Below are 26,539 nucleotides of genomic sequence, written 5' to 3'. Positions count from 1 at the left end.
GTGGGACTCTTCTTCCCTTATATCTTCCGCCTGGACCTTAGGGAACTGATAAATTCTGTGACAGGACTTCTCTTTGGAGTGAGAGCACAATTTAAATAATTCTCTAACACTGCCACTGTGGCCCTTTCCGACGCCTTAGTAGAAATATGTCTCTTCCTACGGCATCAGAAGGGGATAAACGTCGACGCACTATGGTTAATGTTCCCAGCAAGACTTTGGATGGGACCACAGTGCTGGAGAAAGGTTTAAGTTTTACTCCCACTCCTAAGAGACTTCATGTCACAGAATCTGATTGAAATGTAATGTTGTTACATTATTTCGTGAGCTTGGAACTTTTCTCTTGTGATCTTGGTACAGCAGAATAGACTTGGTTTTGAGGTACGAAGGTAACAATTTTTTTTGTTTAGGAAGATGGTTTGCACATATAATGAAAGTTTCCAGTGACTTGTGGTAACTTATGACGCGAATTTTGCCTTATCTGTACCAGACAGAATACTATTTTTGAGGGAAGTGCATGAGATGACATTTTCCATAGGTACATTTTTGTGAGGAAAGTCGTGAATTTTGTAGGTATAGCTAACTGTTGACTTTATTTTGTATAAGAGACTGTATGAGTGGTTCTGAACTGAAAATGATAATTCTGATGCGCAGTTATTTAACTAGGAACCTTTCCGACTAATGCCTTTTCTGCTCTAGAGTAAGTATCTCACAGAGTGATAATTTCAGAGTAGTGTGCACACACATAATAAATCTACGGAATACTGTGCGGTATGGATATGGAAGATGATGAGGAATTTTGCTTGACGGCCATGTGAGGCTTATGGTGCTATTTTATTACAATGCAACTATGGTATAATATGGCGCGATTGTGGTATAGTATGCGAAGTAGATTGCGATTCGTTGGACATTATGCTGAAGGAATATGATATACGTTGTTCTGAGGAAGACACACGGGGTATTATATATTATTAAGTGGGGGAGCACTGTTTTTGTAGCTATTTATGGAACAAGACAAGGTAAGGAAAGTACACTCCTGAAAAGGGGCAACCCACAGCCTTACTAAATACGTGAAGGTTCTGTTTGTTCACATTTTGTTTGAAGCTAGAGTCACAGTGATATTTTCAAGAGATTTATTTGTCATGAAAGAATTTCTGAGAGGAGAGTGCTACTGAAATTTTGTATCATACCCGATATATACATTGCAGACTCCAGGAAACGCGGAACATTTACCTGTATGAAACACCATCGATTACAGATGACATATTTTCTTTTTACCTGGACTGATGACCTCAGATGTTAAGTCCCATAGTGCTCAGAGCCATTTAAACCATTTTCCTCTGCTGCTGAATAATGTGATGAAAGTGTGAGGTGAATTTCGTAGCTTTGTGAAGTTGTGGAACGAAATTGTCTGAGTTACAAAAAATGTATCTCTACTTATTACTGTTTATACTTATTATACTCTATTTTTTGTGTGTGATGTGATCATAGTTCAATATTTTTATTTCAGAAGTAATAAAAAACACACAACTGTAGGCATTTGCACTCACTAATTTGAACTGAACAGTATTTTCAGATCGGAGTGTAACGCACATATATACACTCCTGGAAATGGAGAACACATTGACACCGGTGGGTCCGACCCACCATACTTGCTCCGGACACTGCGAGAGGGCTGTACAAGCAATGATCACATGCACGGCACAGCGGACACACCAGGAACCGCGGTGTTGGCCGTCGAATGGCGCTAGCTGCGCAGCATTTGTGCACCGCCGCCGTCAGTATCAGCCAGTTTGCCGTGGCATACGGAGCTCCATCGCAGTCTTTAACACTGGTAGCATGCCGCGACAGCGTGGACGTGAACCGTATGTGCAGTTGACGGACTTTGAGCGAGGGCGTATAGTGAGCATGCGGGAGGCCGGGTGGACGTACCGCCGAATTGCTCAACACGTGGGGCGTGAGGTCTCCACAGTACATCGATGTTGTCGTCAGTGGTCGGCGGAAGGTGCACGTGCCCGTCGACCTGGGACCGGACCACAGCGACACACGGATGCACGCCAAGACCGTAGGATCCTACGCAGTGCCGTAGGGGACCGCACCGCCACTTCCCAGCAAATTAGGGACACTGTTGCTCCTGGGGTATCGGCGAGGACCATTCGCAACCGTCTCCATGAAGCTGGGCTACGGTCCCGCACACCGTTAGGCCATCTTCCGCTCACGCCCCAACATCGTGCAGCCCGCCTCCAGTGGTGTCGCGACAGGCGTGAATGGAGGGACGAATGGAGAACGTGTCGTCTTCAGCGATGAGAGTCGCTTCTGCCTTGGTGCCAATGATGGTCGTATGCGTGTTTGGCGCCGTGCAGGTGAGCGCCACAATCAGGACTGCATACGACCGAGGCACACAGGGCCAACACCCGGCATCATGGTGTGGGGAGCGATCTCGTACACTGGCCGTACACCTCTGGTGATCGTCGAGGGGACACTGAATAGTGCACGGTACATCCAAACCGTCATCGAACCCATCGTTCTACCATTCCTAGACCGGCAAGGGAACTTGCTGTTCCAACAGGACAATGCACGTCCGCATGTATCCCGTGCCACACAACGTGCTCTAGAAGGTGTAAGTCAACTACCCTGGCCAGCAAGATCTCCGGATCTGTCCCCCATTGAGCATGTTTGGGACTGGATGAAGCGTCGTCTCACGCGGTCTGCACGTCCAGCACGAACGCTGGTCCAACTGAGGCGCCAGGTGGAAATGGCATGGCAAGCCATTCCACAGGACTACATCCAGCATCTCTACGATCGTCTCCATGGGAGAATAGCAGCCTGCATTGCTGCGAAAGGTGGATATACACTGTGCTAGTGCCGACATTGTACATGCTCTGTTGCCTGTGTCTATGTGCCTGTGGTTCTGTCAGTGTGATCATGTGATGTATCTGACCCCAGGAATGTGTCAATAAAGTTTCCCCTTCCTGGGACAATGAATTCACGGTGTTCTTATTTCAATTTCCAGGAGTGTATTATATTCTAAGAATGAAAATGCTGTTGTGGTCTATTACGGTGTACTAGACATTCCAGAAGTACCCAGTCATGTTACAAACATTGATCCATCACTTGTATGTAAGTATGTTATGCATTTTGACAAGTTCTTCTTTTCAGCTTACAGTAGTTTTACACCTCAAAGCAAGTTGATCTGCCACATTTTTATGCATCTTGTAAAGAGGTTGCAAAATAAGTTACTTCAACACTTTAAACGATTTGATCTCAGAATTTTTCTTATGGTGATGAATGAAAACGTAGATTCTGCCACAGAAGTGATGCAGTGCTGATTCTAGCAAGTTAAGTTAATGACTGTATGATGATAAATTTCTATCTTGTCATTAATCAATACTGAAGCTCAAGCTCTGCTTTGGTTTCGGTTAGTAAATCATGTATTTAGCTATTACTGAACAGTTTGAAGATAAATATTTTTTGTGTTTCATCTTAGACTAAGTTATGTCATTATCTGTTGCTTTATAAGCTATACGTGTTGAATGTCGTACTTATTTTACTGTTGTGATTAACTGTGTATGGCCATACAATTCTGACTCCACAGGCAGATAAGTTTTCATCTGACGATATTGAGCTTATGATCTCCTTGCTATTTTCTATTTTGCAATCATCATGTAAACTTTAGTCTGATCTTACGGGAAATGAAATATTTGTACTGTAATAAAAAGGAAGTACTTTGATAATCAGTGAACCAATACTCAATGACTGAATGTGTAATAAGTTATGAAAACTGAACTGACTATGTAGTAATAAATAATAATATTCTCTACCAGCTTATGTTGACTGGAGCTCAGTTCCCGTATAATGTATGAAAGGGAACTGCATGTAGCCCACCACAGTTTTCCTTAAATGCCTACCACAGAAACTGGAGTATATGAACTTCATATTTTGATTTTTTTACCTTTAATTTTACTGTGTACGTGAATGCAGCTTCGTGCAACACTAATTTTCTATTGTATGATAATTTAAATCACGTGTAATTACTATGTATGTTGTACTCTGTGAACTATGATTACTTGCAGCATTTTAAATATGTCACCATTAATGTCGTTAGACAGATCTGTATGTCATTCAGTGATGTCATATGTCACACATTTTCCATATTTTAGATCAAAACATTCACTTCATGGTACGCTGTGTACTGTACCATCAGCAGATGTCATGTGACTAGGGCCTCCCGTCGGGTAGACCGTTCGCCGGGTACAAGTCTTTCGACTTAACGCCACTTCGGCGACTTGCGAGTCGATGGGGACAAAACGATGATGATTAGGACAACACAACACCCAGTCCTGAGCGGAGAAAATTCTGATCCAGCCGGGAATCGAACCCAGGCTCTTGGGATTGATATTGTCTCGCTGACCGGGGGCGGACATCAGCAGATGAATTTGTATAGAACAAGTTTGCCACCTGAACTCAATATTTACAACTCTACTTCAAGAATCTCGCCACACTTATGTAATTATCTGTAGCCGTACATATTTTGAGTTATTAACTGAGCACTGCGCTTATTTACTTATTGATGTGATGTAGATTTCATATTCAAGTGTATAAGTTACTTTTATTCCCTATAATTCGCTTCTGTTATTTTGAGATAAATGAGACTTTTGATCTTCTGTATCAACTACGCTAGCCTATTTTCTCAAAGGAATACAACTTCAATGCTTTTATGATTTTATCAAGAATTTTTTTGATACTCAAAACGTATCCTGTACAGTCTCTTTACCTGAACACGAAAAGGAGTGACGCACTAAATCATTTCGGTATAGTAATCGGTGGACATAATGTATGTAACTAGTCCCTTAGTCTGCTTCCACCTCAAACTTGTGTGTTCTCAAATGAATATATTAACATTTAGTTGTAATTTTCAGTGGGGATGGTGTAAGTAATTAGTCCCTGCATCTTCTTACACCTCAAACTTGTATGTCCTCAAAGGAATATATTACTGCTTCGGTGTGGTTGTCAGTGGATATAGTGTGAGTTGTCCCTGAGTTTGCTGCACCTAAAGCACGTGTTTCTTTACCTAGTTTACCATTGCCAGATGATTTTTACTCTCTTGAAGAACTGTAAATAACATTTTGCTATCTTGTGAAATGAACTACAGCCAATGTGATGGATGTGTTTCTTTACCTAGTTTTATATTGCCAGATGATTTCTACTCTCCGGAAGAACTGTAAATAACATTTTGTTATCTTGTGAAATGAACTACAACCAATACCGTGCAGATATAAGTGATTACTTGCACAGTGATAGTTTTATATTTATTTTCTCTCCGTTTACACTATTTGCATCCACATAACTGGATGACATTTCTACTCTCTTGAAGAACGGTAAATGACATTTTGTTATCTTGTCAAATGAACTACCGCCAGGGGCATGCAGATACTAGTGCTTACCTACACAATGATACTTGTATATTTATTTGCTCTCTTTTGGCAGTCTTTTTAATTCTTTGTAATATTTGTATCTAGACAAACGAAAGAAATTTTTTGCACTCTTGGAGAACTATAAATAACATTTTGTTATTCTTTCCATTGAAGTACTATGAATGTCTTGTAGATGAGTGCTTATATGATCAAGATGATACTTGTATAGTATTTTCCTTGACTACATTGAACAGCTTATCAGTTTCCTGTTATGTACATGACTTATATAATCTTAGGCGTATGTCTATGTATTTTAACACTCTTTTAAAACATCTGACGCTATTTTTCTCAATTTTGTTTTGTGTGAATTTTGTGTTTGTTTCTTTCCAACATGTTAGACAAAAAATACACCAGAAACTACTTAAAAGGAGGGTTGGATTTATGAAAGTTGGATATTAATATTTATTTGGAAAGCTGGCCATTGATTCTGCTGTGGTGTGCATACACAAACTCTGAGTCTGAGATATTATTATCGCTAGTGGTAGCGACTGAACAATTGTTGAGAATAGTCGGACGCACCTTGCTGTGGCGAGAACCAGAAGAGGTTGCAGCTTGCCGTGACTGCGCTAGTAGCACCGTAGGAGACTTTGGTATTAATGGAAGACTTTTGGTAATTTGTCTTTTTGCTGCACGTAGTTACTGCTTGCTTGCGCACGGAAGAATTTTATCAGATTTGTGTATGCATACATTGAGAGTGATATTCGTATCTTTGTTGTATCTAGGTACGTGATTATTGATTATAGCCATTGTGGAATAATTAAAGTCGTTGCCCATCATACAGTCAAAGAAAAGGAAATGTCCGTGTAAAATTTGTGAGTGTTTAAATTGTCAGTTTTTAGAAGATAGTAATTTAAAAGTATTATTGGTATTTTTCACATTGCGTAAGGCTTGTTGACCAAACACCTATTGATCATTCAATTTCTGTATAAAAAATGGCATTGTATCAGTAATTGTGACCATGCATTGCACTGTGCATGGATCGCAGTATTTTTTTTTTTTAACTGTGTTAGCATGTTGGTGGGTGCAGAATATTCATGCAGTTGCAGCACAAAACGAAGTGAGTTGTCTGTTCGTGCAGGAGTGTTGTTCCATTAATAATTAGGAGACATTAACAAATATTTTTATAATCGCAATCAGATATAAGCGAATTTGAGTTTCATAAGGTGTACCAAGAGTAACAAATTAATGTTTTTTATCCATTTGTTTTTTATTTTAGTGGTGCAGTCGATGCATCCAGACATTGTTCTTAAGGACACTTTAGACCCAAATCATAGTTATAGAAACCCGAATAAACCTTATTGGGCTATGCTTTAGGGATTATGGCTACTAATTAATGTGTTAGCAGTCACCGTCGCCACGTATTCGACGCATAAGCTTCCCAAGTGTTAGCCAGATCAGCTTATAGGCTGAGCGACGTATTCTTTCTGTGACTAGTCAAATGAAGAACTGGCAGCATTGTAGAATACGTTTGACAACTATGTGACCTTACTTCCTGGAGTGTTTCAACATTATTCTTCTGAATTCAACTGATATTTTGTTGTCAAATTCCACAAATAATCTAAAAGATTCTTACTTAAAATGTAACATGGTTGTCAAATGTACTATGAAATTCCCTGAAGGTCGTTCCACAAAGAATCAATGACTTGTAATGTTAAATTTGAGAGTAATTATCTCTGTCAACGATCACACTGTTGACAGCAGTGGCTGGCTAGCTCAGTTGTAAAGAGGCAATTTTGTGAAGATACAAACGCTTTGGTGCTAGGTTCTAATCTTGCTAGAGGTGTAAACAAGTGATCGGAGTTTCTTTTCTTACAGAGCCGTAAGCTTCCAGATCAGAAGTCATTCAAGAAATCTTAATCGTAGTACCATAACTCTTGTCGTAATCTCGATTTAGTACCCGCAGATGAAGAAGTGAAAAATTCAAGAAATTCTGACATATTCTCGTTAAAGCTTAAATTTTTCTTGTTACATGTAACACTTCTCTCGTTTCGTAAGAGTATCCAGGTAAAGTGCAATTCATTTGTGTTAGAGCAGTTCATATTTTTATAGTGTTTCTCGTTGATTTACTGAATACAACAGAAAAACATGAGAGATAAATAAATCATCAACAATATTTTCCCCAACGTTAACTATTTTATTTATTTAATCGTAGGGATAGGGCCCTCCCCGTCGGGCAGACCGTTCGCCGGGTGCCAGTCTTTCGACGACAATTCGGCGACCTGCAGTCGATGAGGATGATAGAATGATAATGAGGCCAGCACAACACCCAGTCCCTGGGCGGAGAAAATTCCCCGACCCAGCCGGGAATCGAACCCGGGCGCAGGGGATTGACAATCCGCCACACTAACCTTTCAGCTATCGGAGGCGGACCCAACATTAACTAACACTGTCTGATTGTGCCCAGGCAGCTTTTGGATTCAAAGTCCGTTGGAAGCTACTGGTTCAGAGATGAAGACGTCATCATTGCAACCATAAAGTGCATTTTCAACCCAATGGAATTTTCATTATTCCCAGATAGTTTCTTGATTCCACGTCCGTAGAAAGCTATTGGTTCGGAAAAAACACGTCACCAATCACAGTATAAAGTATATTTGCGCCAGCAAAGAAATTTTCTTTATAGTCATCTTATTAAAATCGAGAAAGGCAAGAGTTTGATGGTGCAAGATCAGAAAAATAAGTGTGGGAAGTATCGCTTTTCGGGCACGCTCTGAGTTAAGTTCTTTTGTGAAATCAACAGGATATAGACGGACGTTTTCGTGCGTTAACACCACCTACTGCATTTCTCTTGGTTGCTTTTCGTATACTGCAACTGAGAATGTATCTCACATGTTTAAAATAGATTCCAGTTGCGATGTACACACTCATGGGATGCCCGTGTCATCACGAAACTCCTTCTTCGTACCACCAGATTCATAACGTCACATTCTGAGGATATACACTACATTTTCTTTCAGACTTTCTTTTCATGAAATTAATATTCAGTGCTACAAATCCGCGGCTAATCATATTCTTTTAGATATCCGTTACTTCCTAAAAAGCCGCTAAGCAAGTTCTGTCATTTTCACTTTGAAAGGGTACGCTCTATTTTCTTCCTGGTTCTACACAGTTGCAGCTTCTCCTTCGTTTCTAATGATCTAATACCCAACAGGTCATTTACCATTACGATTTCTGTCTTTCGTCTCCTCAGCATTGCCCATTGGACGCAAATATCTTATGAACGTTATATGGTCACAAGTTATCACATTTTCCAGTATCCGGCTGTACAATTTTGGTAAACGACGTATTTCATCAAAGCCCGTTGGATAAGCAGCTGCCAGCAGCAAGTCGTATACTAGGTGAAATACTAAGCAATGAAGACATACTCCACAGGAACGATGGAAGGAGAAACATGCTGGAAAACGAGACAAGAAATGCATAGAATGATAGAACATGTCTTAAGAAAGCAGGAAATAATTTTCAGGATGGTAGAAGCACCTGTAGGGCGTAAAAATTGAGAAGGTTGCAAGTCCTATTCCATAGTGAAGAGATTTGCACAAGAGAGGAGTTCATAGGGGGCAGCATCAAACCAAACAACAGTTTGAACATCGCCCCCCCCCCCTTCCCCCACACTAACCCCCTCCCAAAAAGTAAAAGGCTGACCAGGTGTTCCCTCTCATAGGAGGGAATAGAGTTCCTTAAAAACTGGAGGCACCATAGCTTCAGAATTAATCACCAAACATATTCTTACTTTCCAGCAGGACGAGAAAACTTCGTTGAAAGAAAATGAAAAATGAGATGCAGATGGCTTGACGTTTAGACTGCTTCTGTAACATTCTAATGCCTTATCAAATCCGTGTGATGCGCACATACGTTTGTAAGACGTTCCAGCTTTACTTTGTCCGCTCCAGGCAAGTGCTCTGCCAGGGTATAAAGTGTGACATTCAGTCATTTGTATGTGGCGATATTTGGCGATTTCTTGACACCAGGTCACAGGAATGTGAAGAATGAAAGTCGGCTCAGACTTGATATTGCTCAGAATCAGTCTTGAACACCAATGACGTGCAGTTAAAAGCCTTGCCACGGGCTTCTCGTCTCAGATCTTACCGTACTTAATGAAAATTCCAGTCCTTTCAGCCTCATAAATACCTTTCGATCGTTATCTCCGATCACTTTGAAAGTTGCAATATATTCATCATCTTCCCTATTCGCTGTTCGTCAGTGTTCATCACTCCATTGGTGCTTGTACCTTACTTCTAAAAATGTTAACTCGTATCTACACACATGAAAAAATGATTTGCATCACCTCGGTTCCGAGAGTGACGGAACCTGTACAGAAAATTGGAATAGAGATCAAATAAACATCATTTCCGCCCTTTTTGTTGCTGATGAAAACCACACATCGCACGTTGTACTAACATACAGCGAGACCTTCAGAGGCGTTGGTCCAGATTGCTGTACACGCTGGTACCTCTGACACCCAGTACCACGTCCTCTTGCATTGATGCGTGCCTATATTCGTCATGGCAAACTATCCACATTATTATCAAGGCACTGTTGGTTCAGATTGTCCCACTCCTCAACTGCGATTCGGCCTTGATCCCTCAGAGCGGCAGGTAGGTCACGTCTCCCATAAACAGCCCTTTACAATCTATCTCAGCCATGTTCGATAGGGTACATGTCTGGAGAAGATGCTGGCCACTCTAGTCGAGCGATTTCGTTATCCTGAAGGAAGTCATCCACAAGATACGCATGATGGGGGCGGAAATTGTCGTCCATGAAGACTAATGCCTCGCCAACATGCTACAGATATGGTTGCACTATTGGTCGCAGGATGGCATTCACGTATCACAAAGCCGTTACGGCGCCTCCCATGACCACCAGCGGCATACGTCGGGCCCACATAATGTCACCCAAAAATTGCAGGGAACCTCCACCTTACTGCGCTCGTTGTATAGTGTCACTGAGGCGTTCAGCCTGACCGGGTTGCCTCCAAACACGTCTCCGACTATTGTCTGGTTGAAGGCATATGCGACACTCATCGGTGAAGAGCACGTGATGACAATCCTGAGCGGTCCATTGGGTATGTTGTAGGGCCCATCTGTACTGTGCTGCATGGTGTCGTGGTTGCAAAGATGGACCTCGCCATTGCGCACATTTTGGGTCTTATCACGACGTCCTGTGGCTGCAAGAAAGCATTAGTCAACATGTTGGCGTTTCTGTCAGGGTTCTTCCGAGCCGTATTCCGTAGGTAGATGTCAAAACTGCAGTAGTAGCTCTTGGATGGCCAGAGCGAAGCATGTCATCGATAGTTATTGTTCTCTGTATCTCCTCCACGTCCGAACAACATAGCTTTGGTTCACTCCGAGATGCCTGGGCACTTCCCTTCTTGAGAGCTCTTCGGCAGAAAGTAACAATTCGGACACGATCGAACCACGGTGTTGACCGCCTAGGCATGGTTGAACTATAGACAACACGAGCCGTGTACCTCCTTCCTGGTGGAATGACTGGAAATGATCGGCTGTCGGACCCCCTCCGTCTAATAGGGGCTGCACTTACGTAGTTGTTTAAATATTTGGATGAGTTTAGTGACATCTCTGAACAGCCATAGGGAATATGTCTGTGATACAGTACCCACAGTCTACGTCTGTCATCAGGAGGTCTGGGAACCAGAGTGATGCAAAACTTTTCTGATGTGTGTAAACGCCTTTCCATGCTGCCTTAACTTCCGTTTCTGTACGGTTGATGCAAGCGTCTTTGATGCGGCGTCGTTCACACATTGTTTTGTGATCCATGCTAGGGTGTTGCGGCTAGTTCTGCAAGAGTTACGACATTTCATGTACTGACGTGAAGAACTGTTTCCTCTTATTTCTAGCTGTATGCACCAGATTCTTCTGTGAATCTTAAAGTACGTTCGTCTTGATCTGCAGAGTGCCGTCCATTGACCGGAGCACCGAATCTTGCCGCAACTACCAATCTATCATCGTTAGGTGTGCTGTCTTCTATGGATTCTGGATGACGGTTTGTTGCTGGGAACGTTGTTTTCACATTGAAACTGCACTAATCCATACTAGGAAATATTACAAGATTAACCACAGGAAACAGTTTTACTTGTCTCGGGCTAGTTTAATAATTTGGAGCTGTTTTACGACGATAATGCATAGTTAATTTTAAGTACTTCTTATTGTCCCATTATAGGCTTTTTAAATGTATCTCAAGAAGGGTGATATTTCAAATATATCTTGCAGTGTGCTCTTTGCAATATATTGTCGTCACCGACACTATCAATACACTCTCAGATGCTAAGAGGTCTATCTACCAGTGTTGTGAATGCTCTTGTGTATTGGGTGCTCAAACGTGCTATCAAAGTTTCATTTTCCATGGAGCACCATGGCCAAGATTACGAGCCTCCATATAAAAAGAAAGTGTTTTAAAGGAACTGAGTGACCGTAACCGCCTGACTGCGAGCAGTCCTACACCAGTCACGCTGCGGTGGGACTAATTGCAATCGTCTGCCTGATAATCAATTGGGAATCTTGAGAAACAGCACCCACACTATCAAAGAGACGATAACAGTTTGTGAGGTGTAGGAAATGTTTTGCAGACTTCAAAACATAGTGTGCTGTCTTGATGTTAATAATGTACATAACTTACGATTAGATATGAGAAGTACGCACTATTCCGTGATTTGAATACTATGACTGTTACAATTCTTTGTAGGAGAACACGACCTCTTTCGCAAATTAGATTTGCGTCTTCAGATGCTTCACTGGATAGAAAGGTATAAGAAACACCAGAAATTTAGCCATGCCAAGAAACGGACAGATAAAGGCGATAATATCAATATCTACTTACAGTCAAAAGATTAAAGGTTGTATTTAAACCAGATAAAGCCATTCACAGCATTTATATGCAGATATTTAAGACTTCTGACTCAAGAACGTGCGAGCGTCTATGATAAATGTAGTGGGGGATTAAGCCATCCCCAAACTAAACAAGACCCAAGTAAGAACGTCAAAGTGAGAAGGTGGTAGTATTAAAATAATTTATAATAAAAATTGTTAAAATACTTAGCAAAAACGCCGCGTTTGTAGCAGTCGAATAAGTCAGATTTACTGTTAAAACTAATTGCAAGAGAATTCCCTATACTATTTAGGGTTCTATACGTTATATGTCAGCACTATCCAATACAGCGTCCTTACAATTAATAAAATTGTTTTCACAAATGAAAAGCCTCTTACATTAATAAAACAGAGTGTGTTATTTCTGATTACTGCACTTTGGCATTTTAAAATGAGCAGCCAGCTTTCAGCATTTGAATCAAGGTATCTAATTACCTAACGTTTGTGACACCGAGCAGACGTGGCTTTCCTCTAAGACTTCACGGCAGATGGCGGTTAGCTGGCGCCGGCAGCAGAGACGCTTCCTCGTCAGACCGTCTGCAGTGGAGGTAAAGTGTGACACTATTGACAACTGTTTCTGTTTTAATGTTACAAACGCGTCGTTTTTGCTAAGTATTTTAATTATTTTTCTCATGAATTATTTTAATGGCTACTAGCTTCTCATTCTGACGTTCTTACTAGGTTCTTTTTTTAAGTTGGGGATGGCATTAGTCCCCAATACATTTTATCATAGACGCTCGCATATTCTTGAGTCAGAAGTTTTAAATGCCTGGGTAGAAATGTTGCAAATGGTTTTACCTGGTTTACATGAACCTTTAATCTTCTGACTAAGTACACACGCTACGGTCGCAGGTTCGAATCCTGCCTCGGGCATGGATGTGTGTGATGTCCTTAGTTAAGTTTAATTAGTTCTACTTTCTCGGCGACTGGTGACCTCAGAAGTTAAGTCGCATAGTGCTCAGAGCCATTTGAGCCATTTGAGCCTTTTGAACCATTTGAACCTCTAAGTACACATTAATATTATCGCCTTTATTTGTCTGTTTCTTGGCATGGATAAATTTCTGATGTTTTTTATACCTTTGTATACAGTGAAGCATCTGAAGACGCAAATTTAATTTGCTAAAGAGGTCGTGTTCTCAAATAAAGAATTCTAACAATAGCAGTAGTCTTGTTCATTCAAATCACGTATATAAGAAGTGTTGTTCTGCTAATAATACTATTTATACATTTACTCATCAGTTTCATCAGGGACAGAAGTCGAAACAGCACCAGGCGGTACCTTCTGCGACTTTTTAGAGGCGCAATGCAAATCACATTTTGTTACAAACAATTAGGTTTATGGAGTTAACAACGTTTATCTTAAAAAATGCTTAAAAAGTAAATGTAAAGCTCTCAAGTTTTTTGCTGAGTGAGTTCGTCAAAACGTTGTGGCGTTTCAGTTGATAATGTGCTTCGAAGGTCATCGACGGTAGGCAGGGGAAGTTTTTCTGGTTGCAGAGTAATCTTTAACGCAGCTGCAAAATTTCAGTGTTGGCACCACTGTTGATTTCTATTTATGTCAGTTATCTTGATTTAAAAGACATACCTCAGATTTGGAGCATGGGTAGGAGCTAATAAGCATGACGAAATCTTCCAAACTTTTTGGGTGTGTTATTGATAATAATTGAAAAAAAACCTTATAGTTTCTCAGGGAGCTAAATTCTGCCACTACAGCATTAGAAGAGGAAACAGACCTCCATTATTGCTAATTTAAACTGCCTCTAGCTCAGAGAGAATAACTCTGTCACCAAATTCTTTGATTACTTACCCACTGATATTAAATATCTGATAGATAACACAGCTTCTCGTTAGCTCCTGCTATTTCGTAGAACAAATTTTGTTTAGAAAAATGTGTATTTTCAGCTTCAAAATGTTAAAAAGGTAATTCTATTAATAAAATAAATATTTTTTTCTGCTACGTGAATTTATCTTTAAATGGTAAATATGCTGTAAACTGACTCGTTCCTTGTCATTACGATATTTTTACGTTAGTAGTATGTAGCTCTATCCAAATAAGGGCCAGAGATACCAGCTCGCCATCGAATGACATACGGAAGTTACAGTCTGTCGAATGGTTTAAGTGACAAGCGGTAGACGCAGAGGCGCCAGACGCCACTACGACATGGAAAGATATTAGCAACATTTTGAAAACTTCCCACTCACACTGGTAGCCACAGCACTGCCAGAAAGAATACGGAGAACGGAAAAATAGTAATGATTTTAATACAACACTCATGGCTGACAGAGAAACTAAACGATCCTGTCCTATTGAAAGAAGAATGCTGATTCGACGCTGAGGGTGTGAGAAGAGTGCCAGGTAGTGAGCTTTTAGAGGCTCGTTTACAGCGAGCAGGACTACGTTCTGAGACAATCAGGGACTTTTCGCCTCAGACTCTACCAGCGGTGATGGGCACCATGGGAGAATGCTGCTGACATGTCTCGTCCAGGAATCCCTTGTTGTCTGCTGTCCAGTCAGCTCTTATCCCTTGTCTGCTGTACGTCACAGCTAAGTGTAACACTATCGGCAACACTCTGCCCCTGTTCGTTGGGTGTCGTGTTTAACGCCATATGTAACGTTCCTAGTGACTAGCAGTATTACACCCATTTTCTGCCATTCTCTCATACGCTGCCCGTCGATGGCATTGATGAGATGAGACATCTATAACAGTCTACAAAGTAGCAGTTTGTCACAGAACGCTGGAGCAACGAAGTGTACCTAGCGACTAGAAAACAATTGCAGACCATTAGCGTCTTCAAGAAGCTCCTTGCGACAAATGCACATAATTAGAGGGATGTATAGTTGACGTCAGTTCGTTGTATAACGATGGAAAATGTTTCATGCTCAAAAATTCGGTCGTTTTTGGAAAAAGAAAATCTTCTCTGTAAAAATTGACATGGATTCCGCAAACAGAGATCTTGCGAAACTCAGCTTACTCTGTTCTCAATGAGATCCACAGCGCTGTGGACAACGTCGCTCAGGTTTATGTCGTGTTTCTTGACTCGACAGACAACGTCCAGCACTGCAGGTAAGTGAACTACGAGCTGATTGAGTGTCGGACCAAACTTGGGACTAATTTCAAGGCTTCCTTTGTGATAGAACTCAACACGTTGTCGTTAACGGAACAATATCGACGGATCTAAAGGCAATTTCCGAAGTGGCTTAAGGAGACTTGATAGAACCGTTACTGTTTACAGTGTATGTAAATGATCCAGTAGAAGGCGTCGGAAGCTCTTTAGGACTGTTCGCAGATGATGCGGTTGTCTATATCAAAGTAGCAACGCCAGAAAACAGTACTGATTTGCAGAATGACTTGCAGAGGACTGAGGAATGATGATGATGTTGATAACGCGTCACTAATCTCACTCGAACTAAGATTGTAGTACACGTGATATGCCTAGTTGTTTTCACCAACCTGAGTGGAATGCATGACTGATTAATGATCACCAACCTGCAGTCTTCTATAGTTCTCCCCTCTGCAGAAAACAGCATGTACGTCGCGAGTTCATTATTTGAGGCTACAACAAACTGTTAGCAAGGAACTGTTAATGCTTCAATAATTAAATTTTGAACCGGTTTGTTTATACGGGGTGCCGCTCATTTTCTAAATAGCAGACTACTGTAAATTTATCGACCACTTTATGAACCAAAAACAATTTGCATCCTTCACACTTTCTCATAGCATAAAAATAACAATGAACTGTTTGTGTGCATAATTGCTATCACACTAGTTCTCAAATACATGTCCCAAAGACCGGAGATTTCTGTTGAGGATATTTGCCTGAAATTTTTGTATCATTAATAATAATTTACAATCAGATTTTTTGTAAAACGAAAGTATGTATTTATTTTAACTGAATTTCTTATTTTGGCATAAACATTGTACACAAAACAGTATATTACTATAATTACAATATACACAGTATCTGGTTTACAGCTGTAATGTACATAATTATTTCATAGGAAGAATATTACATGTTACAATTTACACACACATGTAAGGTGTGACAACAATATAGGATAGAAGTATATATTTTTGTATATATCATTTTTGTGGACAAGAGACAAGAATTACAATTTTCTATACAAAATTATACACTTTATCTACAAATATTACTTCAATAAGGAAATGTATGTATATATATATATATATATATATATATGTTATGTATTACATTATGTTTAATCACTGACACAATTAATATTATAACTTGTTAAATGCATATCCTGTAATATCTAAATATAACACAGATCGAGTAATTATTTTACGTATTAAATATCGTGCACTATCTAGACAATAAATTTAATAAACAATGACATCACATTACATACTCGAATAATTACGTACACATCCTTCATGACATAGCGCAAAGTATGAAAATAGAGACAAAAGTTATTTGTAGTGTTGCATTTATGACACACCCTATACATAAAGTTGAAAATGAAATGATATAACACTGAAGGAAAATTTGGGGCTCAAAATTTCCCAAAAGTGTTAGCACTTCTGTGAGTACACACATAACTTCTCACTCGCAGATAGACGTAAGTTACATATGACAGTTATGATGTAATGCAATTTACACTTTATACTATTTAGAATTCATGTAAGCATAATTTCTTAATTCTGCTGAAGACACTCACTTCTATATGAATTTCATTCTTGTTCATATGAAGTATCCACTTACACAATGAGTTAAAATAAATTATTTACTAAATATCAGAATTTATCTGAACAGCTAATGTGAAACCCAGATGGAACTTCCATTACAAAAGTTTCTTTATTGTCGACAGAAAAGATGAAAATAGATATCCAAATGTAACAGACTAGCAAATAACATCATAACTTACTGTGCGCTTGTAAATTGTTTATCAGGATGAGTAAAGAAATTCCAGGTTGCTGCATATTAACATTTTTCTGCGATAAGTTTGACGCTTTGAAATATTTTTTAGATTTTAGCTGACAAAAGTAATCTGAAACACAATGTAAATCAAAACAAGCTGAAGAAATCAATGTAATTAGTGAAATTCCTTCACAGTCGTACTTGAGAGAAAATTAGTGTTTTCACAAGTATAAATCGAACTTTTTATTTGATATTAAGTAACTATTTACTAATAGTAAACAACAAGTATATATTTAAATAATTTGTAACATGTTGCACCTCAAATTTAGAATTTAAAATTACATCCAGTTGGATGTTCTTCTGTTACACGAAAGACATCAGTATGACTCAGTCATTTGAAAATTGCTATACCTGTACATATAATGTCATTTATTCATAACAGTAATGACTAAATGCATCATACAACTAGCACCATCCTTCGTTGCAGTATTTATAACCAAATTGTTAACTGTTAAACTTCAACACATAAATCAGTAGATAATTAATTCAACTACCAAATTTTGTCAAGATAGCTAAGAAATTAGCCATGTACTTCTAATAAAATTTTAGTCTGTCCTGTATTTCTAAAAGAGCAACTTTCTTCATATAGATATTAAAAAAAACATGAAATGAGCTTTGCTTATCTAACAAATACTGCACTGTCGTTCATTTAGATAAGAATGTTGTTTCGTTTGGAAACAGAATTTAAAATTTGGAATGAATATTCACATCATTATCAATTCTCCATGCATAGCTTGTTATCAACTGATTTTATTTTATAATGTATAAGAAAACTTCTTTTGCTTTCTTGTGAAGAAATTCCCTAATGAAGTACTGTGAAAGAACATAAAGAAAAATAAAAATAGTTACTCATATTTGCAACAAACCTTAAGTAAGCATTATTTTCATAGAGTGAAAGTCATGGTAATGTATAAAAGGATGAGTATGGACAAAATGATACGATACCGAAAAGAAACAGGTAATTTTTGCCAAGATATATCGAAACGTCATTTTGGAAGAGACATAACTAGCATCCTTTAAGTTCCCCATTACGTCATTTTAAGGCAACAACAAGTATTCAGTCAAAACATTTACACACTGGACGTAGTACAAAAGATACATTCACTTCTGTGAGTGTGTCCTCAATGATTGTACTAGCAATTGGTGGTGATAAAAGAATAAACCATATTTCATTCTTATCGCCATAAAATGTATGCACTACATGCTATTTGAATTTAAAAATCAGAGCTTTTTCAAGATTACTAAAAAAATTACAACTACTGAATTAACAATCAACCACTCTTCATACGATGACAAGGAGAAAGTTATTGGAGCCCTAGATGGTCTTTTAACGAAAAGAAGAAGATTCTGATTCAGTTGGAACGTTCAATTTAAAAACACTACCCAGAAGGCTTATTTGTCTTAACTGTGCTTAAAACAATGTTTCATAATTCGTAGTGTTGTGGCGTTATAACAATGGAGAGGAACGCAATGATCGCTACTCTGTTCTATGATGACATAGAGATGGTTGACGATGATGGCAGTTATACAGATGATTAACAGTTACATTACTTAACAATCACTTCTTTATTTATTCAGAAATATGTTGTTTTTCATCTCGTTGTCAGCCGAAAAGGTCTAAAACTTGAAGCCAAGTTAAGAGTCAGATGATAGTCACTTACAAATTAACACCTTATTGAAATACTTAATAAAAGAGTTACATGATCACTGTCTAAATAAGAGTGTATAGCTAGAACTTGCCAAACCTCATAAAAAAATATGCTCTGAAATATTTGTTGTTATTATGGCGTTATGATGTGTAGAATTCTAAACATGCAATAGTTTCATCTTTTGCTGACAAGGTGCATGTAAATTAAGTGCGTAACTTTGACGCGCTAACACGGTTGGTATGTGCTACATACACTGTTCTTTGATTGACTTTGGTTATAAGCGAGTTAACATGAGAACAAGCTGATCGCACAGGTCTCGATGACACAGTGGAAAATGACTGCTCTGTGTTTTCCAAGTTTATAGTGACTTTTGTACCTGATTCAGTGTTTCAGATACCTGCTAGTCATTCACTCATGTGATGTATGAAATATTGGGAAAATTGTATACAAAATATAAAACAACAAATTCTGTTTCTGCGTGTTGCCTAGCTACTGTCGTGGGGTGATTGGGGACAAATAATTTCATAGTAGTTTTTATCACTTTCACGGACAACCGAGGTAGGTGATACAACACTAATTAATGGAATTTTCTTCCTATTGGTTTTGTCTTACAAGGAGATCGCGAGGACTCTAAAAACGTTTTCTATTGAACTAATGGTTTCGGCTGTGGTATTTGCAGCATGAATGTTAACGTAATAGAGGAATACGTTTGTACACCATCTTTAGAATAACTTGAATAATTCTTCCAGGCGTAGTAAAACTATATAACTGAAACAAAGTTGTCCTGATTGCCAGAGCTGGCAGTGCGAAAGCAATTATCGCTCAAACACGTCCAGTGTCAAGGCGATACAGGCCACATCTTAAATTTATGTCTCCACTCAACAGTACACACTTTCTCAACAGCGGCGTTTCTCTTTATATGGGGCGGGTGGCAACTTGTACGAAAACTACACCTTAGCCTAGTTATTGCTGTATGCGTGTCACGTTATAATAAAGATGGTGTTCCGCTTCGGGCTTGTCTTTGCGATTTGTTTTGTGATCCCAAGCTTGTCTTGCGGTTTCCTCCATGGCGCTAGGAACATGAACAGCTCAGCGACTCGGACGCCGTCGCTTTGTACGTCCGGGCTGTCGCTATCGGCGGCGTACACCTTGCACTTGACGTCCACCGCCCTCGCTGAACGACGCGCGAGGGGGCGCAGAGGTGGACGCTGCAGCCGGGGCGACGACACATCACCTCCGCTGCTGCTGCTGCTGCTGATGATGATGCTGCTGATGATGCTGATGCTGGTGGTGGTGCTTATCTTTTCCGGGTTTGCCCTGGGCATCGCGCCCCCGCCGGCAGCGGGCGCAAAGCCAGCAGCAAACCACAAACAAACATCATTTGAAGAGGATCCTACGGAACGCCCTGCGGAAGTCCTTGTTGAAGATGGTGTAGATGACGGGGTTGAGCGCCGAGTTGGTGTAGCCGAGCCAGAAGGCGGTGGCGAACGCGCTGTCCGGGATGTCGCAGCGGGGACACAGCGGCAGCAGGATGTACAGGAAGAAGAAGGGCAGCCAGCAGGCGATGAAGGAGCCCATGATCAGACCCAGGATCAGCGTGGCGCGCTTCTCCTTCTTCCGGGCCAGGCGGCGCTTCTCGCGCTCGGGGTCGCGCGGCTTCTGAGGCGCAACCACCTGCGGAAGACAAAAAAAAAAAAATCATTATAAATAGGTGCGCACTAAATCGTATAGAGTGCTCATAGCTGGGGAAAAATCGTTCATAGGCAAGTTACCGGAAAGGATGAATAACAAATTACGATGTTGGCCATGCGGTTGGACCAGTGACGTAGTGAACATGCGACAAACAATTTGACCAACACGGAGATGGTGATGTGATATTATTAGCGATACTTTGAATCATGAGCAACACATATAGTTTTGATTACGAGAATTTACTGTATTTGGGAAAAAACAATTGGAATACGATTTAAATAACGAAGAAGTAATTATCCGAATGGGACGGAAATCTGTAGGTGTGACGGGCATGTACAGATAAGCAAATGATTACAATTTCAGAAAAAAAATGGATGGTTTATTCAAAAGAATGAGCTTCACTAAGTGAGCAGTTAAATAACGCGTTGGTCCACCTCTAGCCCTTATGCAATCAGTTATTCGGCTTTGCATTGTTGATAAGAATTGTTTGATGTCCTTCTGGGAGATATCGTGCCAAACTCTGTCCAACTGGCACATGAGGTGGCCAAAATCCCGAGCTCGTTGGAGGCCCCTGCCCATAATGCTCCAATCGTTCTCAACTGGAAAGAGATCTAGGTAGAGGTTGGCAAGCATGCAGACAAGTAGTAGATACCCTGGAAGTGTGTGGGCGGCCATTATCTTGCTGAAATGTAAGCCGAAGATGGTTTACCGTGAAGGACAACAAAACGGGCTGTGGAATATCGTCGACGCATCTCTGTGCCTTAAGGGTGTCGCAGACGGCAACCAAACGGATCTCGCTTTGGAAGAAATGGCACCCTAGAACATCAGTCCTGGCTGTCGGGGCGTGTGATGATGGGCAACAGTCAGGCTGGTATCCCACCTCTGTCTCGGATGCCGCCATCTTTGGCTTGGAATCTCGTTAACTGTAGTAGAATAGTCTTCAGTGATGTGTCTCACTTCCAACTGAGTCCCGATAACCAGAGAACACATGTCTGGTGCGTAAGGAGCAGAGGTAAATCAACGCATTATTGACTTGCTCAATTTTCGAAGCTCTTTCGCTTGAATAAATCACCCAATTTTTTGTTGTTGAAATTGCAATCATTATTTTGTCTGTACGTCACATCTACCGATTTTCGGCCAGTTCGGATAATTCCTTTGTTGTGCGTGTTTCACTAAATTAAAATACCATGTCGCGTTTTTGTGCCATTGTTTGAAGACTAATCTCTGAAATTACTGTAGGAATGTCCAGGCAGTTTTCACTAACAGATGCACTTTTTCACAAGGAGGATTTGTGTACATAATTCGTAGATGCAGTAATGACGACTGAGTATGTGTAGGGTAATTCCATGATTATGTTACAAATATTCAGGGATGCTGAATGAAAGTAAACGTATCAAGTTGACGTAACGCACCCTGGACCGGGAAACGAATAAGTCGAAAACTGTAAACGAAAATCGTTCTTTTAGATCTGACAGTGGACCTTTTCCACTGTAAGCTCTTTGCTTTCCATATTTTGGGAGGCTGTATAATTTACCAAAACATTTGCTCTAAAACGTACGCCCTAACCCTCGCAATGCCCGAGATGTGTGTGCATGTTGGGGGGGGGGGGGGGGGGAGGGGCAATAATTATTATGAATTTAGGTTCCATTAGGAATGTGTAATGTGGATGCACTCAACGTCTCTGATATGACTTTGAAAATGGTGGAGTGCAGCTATCACTCGGCCTTTCCTTTCAGGTTTTATTAAAGCAAATCTAGATTTCGGCTAGTGCCTATCCATTATCGATGTGTTATTTCATAGTTTCAATACGAGTCCTAGTATGTCGCTCCCTTGTTCATTTCTCTTAAGGTATGCACTTCAGAGCCTATGTTTAATGGACGTTCTTTTCTTATTTTGGTCCTCACTGCCACCTCTAAAAATGTAGGAAACAAAGAGCTTGCAGTAGAAGAGGTCCACAGTCAGATCTATCAGAGCGTTTTTCGCTTAAAAGAGTAGCTTTGAATGAACTGTGTCATACTAGGAGTAAGTGTAAATACTAGGAGTAAGTGTAAATTCTGCGATATTTAGAAAATTTGCACGTGCAATATTTGTTCTTGCTACATTAGCAACGTCTACCGGTACTGAGGTAACTGCCAAATGAGGTCTGTCCCTGTGTCAGCAGCTCGAAGCGTCGAGGTACAAAGTACTTACGGGCACCTTAACAGGTTGCACTTATAAGGGATTTCGCAATTCACGACAGGCGTACATTTTCAGGAAAACTCTATGCATTTCTTCACTTACTTGTCGATAGTTATAAATATATTTATTCAGATAATTAAGTTTGATTAAAAATAGAAAGTAGTGAAACTCAACAAAACTTTATGCAACTACATGTGGTTTTTCTAAATTATATTACGTCTCAAATGTCATCTAAATTAACTAATATGACCATTGACGAAAAAAGATGAATTAAAAATTAAGTTTCAGCGGGAGTCCAACGGCCTCTTTGAAAACGGTCGTCTTACTAAGTTCCAACTCCAACCACTTGACCAACATGAACATTAACCTACGCACAAGTACATCCTTTACGTAACATACGCATAAAACTTATCTCGCGATTATTTAGGGATTGCCAGAGTAGTGCCCTTTAATACTTGCAAATTTTGTTGTTTTAATGGACTACTAAAGGTGCACAAAGTTTGAAGTAAAACTGTGCCCCCAACGTCTCCCTTTGTTAAGGCTATAAGTACGAATCTAGCCACACATAAGTTAGAGAAACGTTTCCTGAAATTTAAACGAATCGAGTATCACGAAAACAAGCACTACAGCTGTGTTGGACATCATGACACACAATAGGAACACAGAAATAACCCGTCGTAAATAAATCATAGGTGGTATTGGAAAATACGCGTTGCCTGTGTAGCTCAAGCGGAGAGTCACAAGAACCAACTGTGGGAAAGAAACAGAATCGAGTATCGCTGAAATAGCTCTGCAAATTTAATGGAAACTGCAGTACACAGTGCGGACTAAAAATAATATCGTGGAAAGAAATCGAGGCTAGTATCAAAAAATGCTTTCCAGCTATGTAGTTCAAGTCGGATTGCCACACACACATACCGATATATGTATCAGTAGTAACTCGAAACAGTTATCACAAGAGAAAAATATATTTATTCTAGAGTAAACGAAACGAGTGTCATAAAGACTCCATCACCACGATAAACAGTCGGTGAAAGTTCGTAAGCTTCCACGGCCAGAGTCATTCTGAATAAAATAATTCTACGTGTTGGGCTGCTTCATTATGAAACACGAGACAAACTCAGCGGTGCCAGTCCAGCGGACGGCGTGTGTTCGCCAGCCATCAACACCACTTGACCCGGGTTGCGCAGCATAAACAGTGGTCACGAGAGAACTGCCGTACTGCGGTAACGCTTCGCGGCAGGAAACCACAACTCCTGCATACAAGCTGCCGATCTGCTGTTGCCTACCAATCACATGCTATAATAGCGTAGCACAGGCAAAAGCCTTCACTATTCCCAGTCAACACCTATTAGTGTTGTCTTTCAATCACCTACCGGAACACCGCAAGCAATGTCCTACTGCACAAGCATCCCCATACACAGCACTTCCCTTCAAATTTTACAATGACGATAAAGATATATAACGTCAGTAACCGCCAGATAAACCAAACAGACAATTTGTAGAGTAAGACATACACCAGTATACAGCAGTGAACCGCCATGAATAGGACCGCTACAAAATAGTCGAAACATCGGAAACTCAGTTGATTTGCTCTTTTATAATGGTGTGGCCCAACACACAAAATTATTTTATTCAAAAGCAGGGTTGAATGTTGTACCTTGGAAAACTTTTCAAACATTCACGTCTAGAAAGTCTTGCAATAACATATTAATACACGTGCTTATTTCATTTTGAAATGACAGCATTCATTTTTTCGTGCTGCGGTCTTTTTCTGAAATCACAAAAATTGCTCTGGAAAAGTAAGTTTTTTTTCCAAACGTGATACGCTATTCGATGGTACATCATGGTCAAGTACCTAGGAATAAATATTCTACTCAAATTTGCTGTAATTGGCAAAATCTTGTCGGTATGGTATTCAATACATTATGTGTTACGTTAGTACTCCAATACAAACTAGTAATGCGTAACTGAAATGAAATTAAGATAAAGTACTAGCAAAACCAGTTACAAGTTACAAACATTTAGGAATCGTAGCACTTAATTTAAATTTCCAGTTTTAAGACAGCGCAAATACTTATGGCATTAAAGAAACTCCGTTCATTAGCAAATATCACATGTTACTTGCTAGAAGACCGTCAGTCTCAAGGTACAAACTGGTGCGCTGTCGCAATTCGCTCTTACTACCGCCTCATATTCATTTATTCGATATTGTCTGAGGCGTTACGATATAACAACCCGCTCAGGTTCCCTAATACTTTGACGACTAGCAACTTAATAGACGAAGCCCAACGAGACTTCCCACAACACCATAGTAAAACTTCAACTACAATGGAAATGAAATGATTGTATGACATTGTTGGACGGGAGGCCCCATGCGAGGAAGACCGGCCGCCAAGTACAAGTCTTATTGCAGTCGACGCCTCACTGGGCGAGTTGCTGGCTGGTAGTGAGGATGAAGTGAGGACGGGGACAACGTAAAACCCAGGCCACGGGCGGAGAAAATCTCCAATCCAGCCGGGAATCGAGACCGGGCCCGCTGCACGGGAGGCTAACACGTTAGCATCCGGCTAAGCAGACGGACTTCAGCTACAATGAAAGTAACATGCGTTTCTCAAATTTTACGTCTTTGATAGTGTTGACTGAGACAGCCATTTCTTTCCTCTGTGCACACAACGAAGGTTTCACTTTTAAGTGGTGTGGCATTTGGCTTGCAGAAAACTAAGACATGAGGATCTGCGCACACAATACTTTCTTAAGCAGATTACAGTCAATGCCATCTGAAAATCCATCGTGTTCAGATAAACATATACCGAACATCTCCTCATTGGACTGCTAATAAGCCACTGCGGTAGATATAAAAAATCGATAACTCCTTTGGAATAAACAGCAATGTTTTTTGAATCACCAGACTATTGACTGGTTTGCGTCCCATTACTAATTCCTCTTCTAGTCTAACCTTTTCATCTCACTATAGCTCTTTGCACCCTACGTCTTCAATTGTTAGTTGGCTGTAATCCGTGCTATAACTTTCCCTTCTCTTTTGATCCTCTACAGCTTCCTCTGTTTAGCGAATGTTGTTCTCTAATGTCTTACGCACATTTTATCATCCTGTCCCTTCATCTTCTCAGTGTTTTCCAAATGTTTCTCTCTCCGCCAATTCTGCGGAAGACCTCCTCTTTCTTTATCAGACCAGTCCACCTAATATTCAACGTTCTTATGAAACAAGAGATCTCAGACGCTTCGATGTTCCTTTGTTACGGCTCACCCACCTATTCATGTTTCACAAACGTACAGTGCTGTGCAGAAACGTACAGTCTAAGAAATTTCTTCCCTAAATTAACGCCTATCTTTAATACTACTGCACTTCTCTCCGCCAGAAATGCTCTCTTTGCTTATGCTAGTCCGACTGTTATGTTCTCCTACCTTCGTTCGTCAAGGCTTATTTTGCTTACAAAGTAGAAGAATTCTTTCACTTCTTTTACCAAAGGACCACCAGTTTTAATGTTTAGTTTCTCGCTATTCTCGTTTCTGTTACCACGAGTTACTTACTTCGGTTTACTCTCTGTCAATATTCCGTATTCGTTAGACTGTTCATTACATTCAACAGCGCTCGCTGTTAAGTTCCGTTGGTAGCCACCACTCTGACGGTACACCGAAAATAAATTCTCAATGGCATCTTGAAAGCCTCTTAATAAAAATTTAGCTCTAAATATTTGTTCCTCTAGAAGAA

At 40.2% G+C, this 26,539-nt stretch overlaps 1 protein-coding gene across 1 annotated transcript in view; it reads right to left on the bottom strand.

Moving 5' to 3' along the window:
* Nucleotides 1-16,520: 16,520 nt before the first annotated feature.
* The window catches only part of LOC126354398 (alpha-2B adrenergic receptor-like), a 119,017-nt gene continuing 108,998 nt past the window's right edge, over nucleotides 16,521-26,539 (bottom strand). Inside the window, exon 4 of the mRNA XM_050004008.1 lies at nucleotides 16,521-20,610. Within this exon, the coding sequence (XP_049859965.1) occupies nucleotides 20,314-20,610 (297 nt within the window). The 3' untranslated portion in view covers nucleotides 16,521-20,313. The remainder of the gene's footprint in view (nucleotides 20,611-26,539) is intronic.

This window comes from Schistocerca gregaria, chromosome 3, assembly GCF_023897955.1.
Source record: "Schistocerca gregaria isolate iqSchGreg1 chromosome 3, iqSchGreg1.2, whole genome shotgun sequence".
Taxonomy (NCBI): Eukaryota; Metazoa; Arthropoda; class Insecta; order Orthoptera; family Acrididae; genus Schistocerca; species Schistocerca gregaria.
This window is presented reverse-complemented; position numbering and strand designations above follow the sequence as displayed.